The sequence below is a fragment of the Hermetia illucens genome, chromosome 3 (genome assembly GCF_905115235.1).
Source record: "Hermetia illucens chromosome 3, iHerIll2.2.curated.20191125, whole genome shotgun sequence".
Lineage (NCBI taxonomy): Eukaryota > Metazoa > Arthropoda > Insecta > Diptera > Stratiomyidae > Hermetia > Hermetia illucens.
The window spans coordinates 165,662,500-165,672,071 of record NC_051851.1 but is presented as its reverse complement, the minus strand read 5'-3'; the positions used below and the strand labels follow the sequence as shown (position 1 = coordinate 165,672,071).

Sequence of the window (9,572 nt, the reverse complement as noted above, 5' to 3'; positions counted from 1 at the left end):
TAGGATCTGCAAATCGGTTCCTACTAGATACTCCAGTAGTCTCGATCCTCTTGCATTGATGTTCGAACTTCCCCAGCATATGTGGTGAGCGTTGACATCACATCCTGCTATTACCCCCATGCCTCTACTTTTGGCATATTGGATAGCTCTAATGAATGTTCCACTGGGAACGTCTTCTGCGTCGTAGGAGAAATATGCAGAGCACCATAGTATCTCTTTATCTCCCTGTTGACTTTTTACGGTTAGCTTAGCCGATGTGGTGTCGCCATCACATAGGTCGTTAACCAGGTTAGCTTGGAAGTCTTTGGAGACTACCATGCAAGTGCGGGGTCGATCGCTTCCATTGGCATACAATAGGTCAGCATGTTGGAAGTTTCGGCCCCTGACTGCCCCACCAACAACCCACGGTTCTTGTATGAGGTATATAAATGTCTTGCAGCTATTGATCCGACGACTGATAAGTGCTGTCGCCGCTTTACAATGTTGCAAATTTACTTGGGAAATGTGGCACCTCATCTACGTTTCAGGTGTAGATGCCGGGGGCTGCATGTCCCCTTCAATGGTTTTAGGGGCCGACACTTGCAACGTGACGGTCCCCAGCCCATAGTAGAGCCGGCAACCCGATTTTTCCCGAACCTTCGTAACATCAGGTTCGGGAACGCCGATAGTGAGAAAAGTTCCCGGCCTATCGGTTCTCTCTCCTCTTTTGCTGCCTAGCAGCAACCAGGTGGATGTGTTAAGGTTGTTCTGTACACCAAGTTGTTCCAGAACCCCAACGCCCGCCGCTCTGCTTCTGGAAGCCAGAGAAAGCAGTTTTTGATCGATGGAAGCTCAGAGACCCTTTTCAAGGTTAGTCGCGCACCCTCCCACACATCGTTAAAGGAGGAGCAGTACTGCCTGAGCCACTCGTTCGTGTCTTCGTCGGCAAAGTTCAGCCGTAACATTTTACGGTATACACCTACCGACTCAAAGCAAAGCTTAATGTCTTGCGCGGACGCAGTCCTTACAGCTAGGAGGAGTTTCCTCCTAAGCTGTTCGCACTACTCAGTATCGTACCCGGATGGATTAGAGTCGTCATACAGGACTCATCCATCGGCTTCGATAGCCTTGACTGCAAATGAAGTCCTAGCCGTTGCCGGCCGAGCCCTCTTTGCTACCTTTTGTGTCGAAGAGTTACGATCATCCGAGGATCGCTGCCGCTTCGGTTTCCCCTTAGCCGCAGGTGCCCCGAACGATCCTTTCCCCTCAACCTTGGCACAGCTCTTTGGTTGTGCGTTGCCCGGAGGCGGTTTACCCGAAGGCGGTTTGCCCGGAGGAGGTTTGCCCGAAGACGGTTTGCCCGAAGGCGGTTTGCCCGAAGGCGGTTTGCCCGGAGGCTGTTTGCCCGAAGGCGGTTTGCCCGAAGGCAGTTTACTATCCGTGGACAAGTGCTTACCCATGGGCAAGACTTTAGCCTCAGCAGGTGCCGCCGATTGGAGCCTGGTGTCAGGAGTACTGACAGAAAGGGCCTGCTTCGGCTCCTCCGTTAAGGACTGGGTTCCAATTGAATTGGTTCCCACTTGAATAAGTGGGGAATCAAAGTCTAGACTCAGGTTCTCCATCGATGAGCTCAGGGTTGCCCCTTCACTCGGGGTTGGATCGTCGCGATCGAAGTTTAATAGTGTTTGCTTTATAGGTTTATGTTTTTTTGTTTTTTCATAGTTGGCTGTCATGGCCTCAATTTTTCCGGGGAAAGTAAGTCGATCTCGGCAGAGCCCCTTTTTGCCGAGACAAGGCTAGTTGAAACTGGGGGTCGCCTGGTACCCAGAGTTCACCGTTTACGGCCACATCTTAACCCCTGTGACCATTCAGCCGTCGGCACGGTAGTCACACCTTGGCTTGGGGTTTTGATTACCGCTTGGCTTCAGGTGTCACCTCCCGTTTCCTGGAGGATCTTCCTTACTGAGCTCCCTCACCACGACAAGGTAGGTAATCGTCGAGGGAGCCCCCGTGGTAATGGAGATAAAGATGTTGCGTTACACCGGTGGCATAATATGACATGATAACATCTGAAGTGAGGGTCGCCCCTCGTATTCAAGGAGAATAATCTGACCCAACTCTGCAAGGGTTCATCTGGAGTGGTTCTTGCGACGAAGCCTCAGCAGGGGTTATCCGGTACCATGGCAATAGGGATCCCCTCTGAGAACATATGTTCCAAAAAAATTCCTGGGTGATATGCTCCCGCCCCGGTTATTTGCCTTTTTGTGGGAGTTTAGTAGTGGTTGTGCCAATATCACGAGTAGAACTCCTTGGGGGTGCAAACATGGAGTTGCACTGTATAACTCGGGCGCCATGCTCCTTAGTTGTAGTAGAGGTGTTTGGTAGGCCACACATCCTATAGTATGAATGTTGAGCCTGCACTCAGTATAAACTATCACCGCTGTACTAGTCACAGCGGGGTACTGATCATGGTCTCCAAAGGAAGGAACAAGGATGAAGGACGTAGTATTATGCCCGGGAACTTTATCCTAAATGAGGTCATTCACGATCGATGTGAAGATGTGTCGATCATGGAAAAATTGAGGGAGAGGCGTCTTTGATATGAACATGTAGTAGGGACGAAAGTTCACCTGCACTTGCTCTGAACCAAAAACGACCGAAAGGCCGGCCAAAATATGAAGGAGAGAATCGCACCAATCCAACCATAAGTGGTCAACGGTTCGTATTCGCCGCACGATACGCGATACGCTTCCTCCGCTCTGTAGAGTCACTTTATAAATCCACCCTTTCTTTTTGGCAGAGTCCTCTTGCTCGGTGGTGCGAAAACCCCAGTTTGGTTTTCTGCTTGGGCTGGGCCGCTTTGAAGTAAATTACCCGTCTTCCCCATCCTCTTTCATTTCTGATCATCAACTTCTTCTAAAGCCTTACTGGACTTAGTGGCTTACTGCGAAAACGCCTGGCGGGATAAAGAATATTGTGCCCACTCGCTCGCTAGATGATCCCTCTTACCAAGAATACGCTGATACACGCTAAACTAACAACCTGGCAAGGTCTTCATCAATTGATCTTTACCCCCACCCTTCCTTCGGATTTTCAGATTCAGGAACGTCCAAATGTTCTGAAATATTTATCATCGAAATATCGCTGCTGTTAGGGATAACAAACAACCACAATGTTTTAATGGGTCCTGTCTTGATGGCTGATAAATGCTGCTCACTGTGTTCGAGGAATCTTGAAAATAGCTTTAAGTTCAATTGCTCTATAAACCTGCATATGATCCAGTCTATCTTCACCTCGCCTGCAGTAATCACTTCAACCGTTGATTCATTTGGTAGGGTAATAGGGATTTAGGTACCTCCATAGACCTCCTTGTACCAACTTCGATGGGTATTTTTACCTGCATAGTTTTCATCGGTGAGAAGACCAGCCTGCCTTAATAAGGAACTCCAGAAATCCCGGTTTTGCGCCGAGGTTCACCAATTCGATATCCCTAAAAACTGTCTGGTGTCCTGGCCTACGCCATCGTTCCATCTTAGGCAGGGTCTGCCTCGTCTTCTTTTTCTACCATAGATATTGCCCTTATAGACTTTCCGGATGGGATCATCCTCATCCATACGGATTAAGTGACCGGCCCACCGTAACCTATTGAGCCGGATTTTATCATGGTATCGCTCATAGATTTTGTCGTTATGTAGACTACGGAATCGTCGATCCTCATGTAGGGGGCCAAAAATTCTTCAGAAGATTCTTCTCTCGAACGCGGCTTCCCAACTACAGACACAATACGCGGCATTTTTAACCACAGTTTTTGAGATTTTCCTTCCAACTTTCCGACCTACAAATAAGTACGTTCATGTTCAGTGAATACTCCCTTATCTTCAGGGAAAGGAAGTATCTGATGGGAGATCTGACGACTATGCACAAAAGCATCTGACATTTAGGATAGCCAGACTAGAAATGCCATCTGATTCCCGCTCATTTTAACATTTAACAATGAACTAAACCTGACATTCGACTCACCAAAGTGAGAAACATTAGTCAAACCTGGTTCACCAAGTAATCATTTCCACTGATACAGCCAGAAGTTCCTGCCAGTGATGAACCAATATTGACTCTAAAAGGACTTCTTAAAGAATATCAAAGAGCAACAGTCAACAAATCAACTAGTCAACAAGTTTATTAGAAAACCCCACACCAAACATTACAGAACTCCCTTAACATAACTGCTAACCAGAATACCAATCAAACTCCTTTCCATCAAATGTCAGTTCGTCCTTTTCGATTCTTCTTCTTTTCAATCATAGCTTCAGCTTCCTCTTGTTTTCGCAATTCTTCCTCAGCGGCCTCCTGGGCTTCCAATTCAGCCTCGTGCTTGCTCGCCTCCCAAATCTCTTTAATCAACTCCACATGGTCCAAGATGCCCTTATTAATACAATAGCGGAAGTTAATCGAGCTCGAATACTTCATATCCAATTCGGCGCGTTTGATCAGCTCCTGCCAATGAATAATCGTAAAATGTGGGGCCCGCACATATTCCAAAATCTCCAACGATGGCTGAAACTTCTCTATAAGATCCAGGTAATAATCACACACTTCCAAAACTTCAGGATGTTCACGAAAATTCTCCTTGGCTTCAATTAAACTGTCTATAATGCCGGTGATCGTAGACCTCAGTTCAACGACATCTACGTTAACCAAATTGTTGCCGTAGGCGATTTCCTCGTACTTGAGGAAGTCTGCGCATGCAAACCAGAAGGACTTGTAACGTTCAAGATTGCGCATGATTCCCTGCATCACATCTAGGCTCATTGACGATAGCCCAAACAGGACTTGACGTTGCTGAAGTGTCTCGCCCAGTTTTTCCAACTCCTGCATGACTTTCCAGGTTTTCTTCAACTCGGTAGCATTTTCAGTAGCTTTATTGGGATCACAATATCGGGAATACTTCATAATCTCTTCGTTTATGGACTCCAGGCGATCGCTAAAAGATATTTGATCGTTGATTTGTTGCTTCCTGAACTCTTCAGTTTCAAGCTCCTGTATATCATGCAAATCGTCCAGACAGCGAATGATCTTGTGTGGCCAGCCAATCGCCTCCCATTTTAAGGCAAAGTCGTCGTTTGACAGATTATGCCAGAAGAAATCAAGGATATCGTATTCAACGAGTATTTGTCTCAATGATTCGCTAAGCTCGACCAAGGTGTCTGGTACGGTCTCTGCAAATTCGCGAATTGCCAGCATATGCTCAATGGACATTGCCTTCTCAGAGACTTTCATCATTATCTGTTCTAGCTGACCGATCAAAGTCTCAGTTTTCTTACGGAGTTTTTCGGTGTAGGTTTCCAGGTGTTTCTTTATTATTTCCTTCCTTTTGTTAACCAACAACTGTTTCAAGGGATCCACGTTAATCAAGAATGGTCCAATTACGATTGTCTTCGGCAGGTCGTTTTCATGCTGATCACGAAGACGAACCTGACTAAGGACCTCCTCCTTGACTTCATAAGGTGTCTTTTCTGTCCCGAAAAAATCCTTCACGTAGTCTGCAACATTCATTAGGTACAAGGGTAAAAACTCTTCAAACTTGTCAGCATATGCTTTAAGAGGTACCGTTGCACGATCGTACATGATTATCAACTTTTCACGGAACTCCTCAATCAGATCCTCCACAAGGACCACGCTTTGCAGGTACAAATCATTCTGGAAGACCAAAGAAGACATGACGTTAGGATCTACTTGATGAATCCCGCAACACTGCAACAGAGCTTCATCCAAAACGTCAATAATCGCTGGGCGGAAATCATCAGGATCAGTCGAATAATAAGCTCCTTTTTCGCTCATCATTAGTGTCAGAAAGAAAATGTGTGAAGTTTTTGGCTTAAATGGACTAACATTGAACGGGTATATCCATTCAAAAGGCTCTTCAACACCTTCCATAATAGTTTCGCATGGATCACCCAAAAATTTACAATAACCCAAAATCGACCGTTCAAGAAACCTATGTAGGGCGTCTTGCATCCTGAATTTGACCTGGCGCAGAAATCTGTATATCTTTGACACCTTATAAACTCCCCAGTCACGAATGGTCAAATCGAGCCATCCCTTTCCTACACCCCGTAATCGCATGCAAATCTGGCCAGTCATGTTTTCCAACCAGAATCCTTTCAGATATTTCGAAACAGTATTGCAGGTATACTGCTGGGTCGACACAAAGTCCTTCAAAGTTGTCGTCTTACCCGTCGAGAGCATAAACAGGGACTGCTTTTCGATGGTCTCGCATTCAGATGCGACCTTATACATGGCGCTAATTGACTGTTGTACATAGAATATTGTGTTCTGTTTCAACAATAGAAGGAGTTCGCTGAACTTCTCTTTCCCAACACTCTCAACCGAAGGCCTATACATCGTACAAGTATTTTCTGGAATTTGTACAAAAAAGAATTCCTCAGGATTCTTCAGAACGTTATCCTTGAAGTCCATGGCAGCGTGAACCCGTTGATGCATCAGGTTTACCTGCAATTCAAGATCGTCCAACCATTCCTTGTTTGGATCCCTGATCGTGTTCTTGGCTAACTTGTACATCCTCTTGAGCATTGCAGGCTGAAGTTTTGGCAAACCTGTCAACTGAAGACAATCCACAATTACCTCAAATTTAAGAGTTCGTTCACATTTATCCCTGAGATCCACTGCATACCTAATCCTTTTCACAAACTCCTGCGGATTCTCTGCAGTGAACATTAGGTAAATCCTCGGAATCTTGTAATTTTTGGTTGTAGCTAAGTCAGTTACTATCCACTTGTCTGCCGCAGGATCATAGTTCTTCACAGCGACTTTTGTCCAGGTGTACAAATGGTTCTTGATTTTTGCGTTTTCTTGTTGCATCACACTCATTGAGGACACGTCTTGTGGCTCATTAGACTGGAATGCCATAAAAATATTTTTCCTTCGAGGACTATCCTGAATGAACCGATTCGGCAGAAAAGCTTCAGCGGGTATTGGATGCCGAAGACCATCTACGTAACCCAGTTGAAGCCACTCGTGTGGAGTCATTGGATCAAAGTCCTGATTGTCAAACCATTCAAGCGGAAACAAACAACACCTGTGAAATATACTCAGGTTTTTCTCAAGCATTGGCGCAACAGTATCCAGAACATGAACAGGAGTCAGTCGATAGTTGTCGATCCCAGCCTCTCCTAGTAGATCCTGAATATTCATTTTGGCATACTTCCTCCGTCGTCGATCCACCTCAACTTCCCTGGGCAATTGTCCGGGGATGATGTCGTGTACGAGTTGGACCTTCGGTTTGATAGTTTGTACTGGAAATGCTATAGAGATTTTGCCAGGATATCGTATCCATTTCTGTGCAGGTTCCAGGTAATGTTCACGACGAACCGTATGTAAGTTCTGGAGAACCGGTGAATATTGCTCCGTTTGAATGCGCCACGCGTGCATAGGGTACATCACAGCAGGAGCGACATTTTGCGTGCTTTCTGGATATTCGTCAACAAGACGACCAAATTTAGTTGCTTTCTCAGAGAAGTATCCACGATTTTGATGGGTGTTCTCCTCGGCCTTGGTATGCTCGTTTGATTTCATTGTAGATTCTTTTGATTGTGAATTCAGGCAAGGACCGTTTTTTACATAAATAAAAATTAGACAGATATATTTGAACTATCAAAATGTTTGATTAGACAAATAATATGAAGCAGGGAAAATAGACACGTTAAGTCCTTGGATTGTTTTTGGCTAAGGGTGTTTGTGGGGTTTTAGTAATTTTGGCATCCTTATTTGAAACGCCTTTGAGAGTTATAGAGAGCAGACTTGGTTAAATAGCAGACATGAGTGAAAAGGCTTGAAAGAATGATCCCTCACAATTCCTATATTATTTTCCCTAAGTGGCTGTTAACATTTTACTCTTGACAGTCGCCAGCGGGACGTTGACTACGCCCACTAGAGCAGAGGCTGGCCAGGCTGTCGACCCGCTTATTGCCTTTTATTGTCCCTATAACTAAAGGACGGTATCTGTGAAAATACCGCACGTACCGATTATACAGCGCGTAGTTTCATTGTCTCACTAGCCTGGAGGATGTCGCTACTCATTACAAAGCCTTAATAGCCGCTTGGTTGTCAGTCAGAATGACAACGTTACACTTGGGACCGAATCATGCCTAACTATCAGCATATTTAATATGGAAGCCCAGGGGACGGATGTACAGGAGTACATTAATACCTACACATGCGGTTGTTTGAATCCTATTAAGCTAGGTTGGATGTATGTACTAGCAACTTCATGGTCTACTAAAAGACTCCCTCCGTTTCTTTCAACTTTTTAAATAAGGATGGACTCCTATGCTCTTGGGCCACAATCTTACTGAGACATGCACACTCAATGGCGCTTTCAATGTTCTGACAATATTCCAGCCAGGAGCAGTTTCTGGTAGTTCTGCTGGCCGTTGCCCATTTTTATACCTGTAGGCCTGGCAGGCTCCTAAATTTGGACCACCGTGGCAATATGTTTTCACTGTACATTACAGCGCACGATACTTTGAAGGCGATTTCGAATGCCTTTTCTAGATCCTCCACCTTTAACTGCAGTTCGATTTGCCCGCCGGGGAGCTTGTTCTTGACAACTTGACCAAACTTCCTCCAGTCGATTGTCTTGGGGTCTCTGAAAGGGTTAGAGACCTTCATAGTGAGATTTAGACCGAAAAGTATACAACTGTGAACTAAAAAGCTTCTTGGGTCAGACATTCTTCGAGCTGGAGAAACGAAAGGCCAGTCTACTGCCCCTGATACACACCGATAGGTTTCTGTTAATAATAAAGTCAAGGAGAGACTCACGCGCTGTTTCAAAGTGTATACCTTTCATTGGCGTACCGCCTATCAATAGGTTAGCCTCCTTTGCTCCGATAATAGTCGTGGTTTTGGTGTGGTTTTCTCCTGGAACTGATCGGTCATGAGCCATGTAAGCAGGTCCAGTTAGACAGAGAAAAGCATGCGGGCTCTTTCTAGCGAGGATTCATGCTATAAGTTTGTCCCGATCAGTATCCCTCGTATTGTGGAATAAATTTTAATATTTAATTTCGAGTCCTTTGATGATTGGGCCTCCCCCTATCTTATATTAATGAGATGTCAATGTTTTTCTCTTAGAGGAAACCCAGAGGCACATTTGCAGTGCCGCGGATTTATCTGCGCTACCCTCAGCATTATCTGCTTGCATAGTCCTCATTGGACGACCCATTTGTATCTCTTTCAACAATTCGTTGGTGCGTCGACTGAATTCAGGTCATCGCCCGGTTTCGCTGAGCGGAACACTTTTAGCTTTGGTTTCCACACTCCATAGGAATCTCGTCGCATGGGACAATCTTGAGTTTCACGTCCTCCGAGCGCCTCTGATCTGTTAATACAACACGAACCGAGAAAGTCCTTAGAGAATTGGTCCTCTCATGTTATCACGTGGAAGCTACGTGATCCGTAGCTGGGAAGTATTAAAGCAGGAGATAGATTCCGCCTGTTTTTTTCTGACGTCCAGTCCTGTCAGTCACTCCTGGCTACATCGACGAAAGGTTTCATTGCTTCACTGATTGCACAGTTGC

At 45.4% G+C, this 9,572-nt stretch overlaps 1 protein-coding gene across 1 annotated transcript; it reads right to left on the bottom strand.

The window, feature by feature from the left end:
* Nucleotides 1–4,173: 4,173 nt before the first annotated feature.
* LOC119651759 (dynein heavy chain 1, axonemal) lies at nt 4,174–7,641 on the bottom strand. Its single transcript, XM_038055497.1, has one exon. The coding sequence runs from the start codon at nt 7,570–7,572 to the stop codon at nt 4,237–4,239; it is 3,336 nt and encodes a 1,111-aa protein (XP_037911425.1). The 5' UTR covers nt 7,573–7,641; the 3' UTR covers nt 4,174–4,236.
* Nucleotides 7,642–9,572: the final 1,931 nt, after the last annotated feature.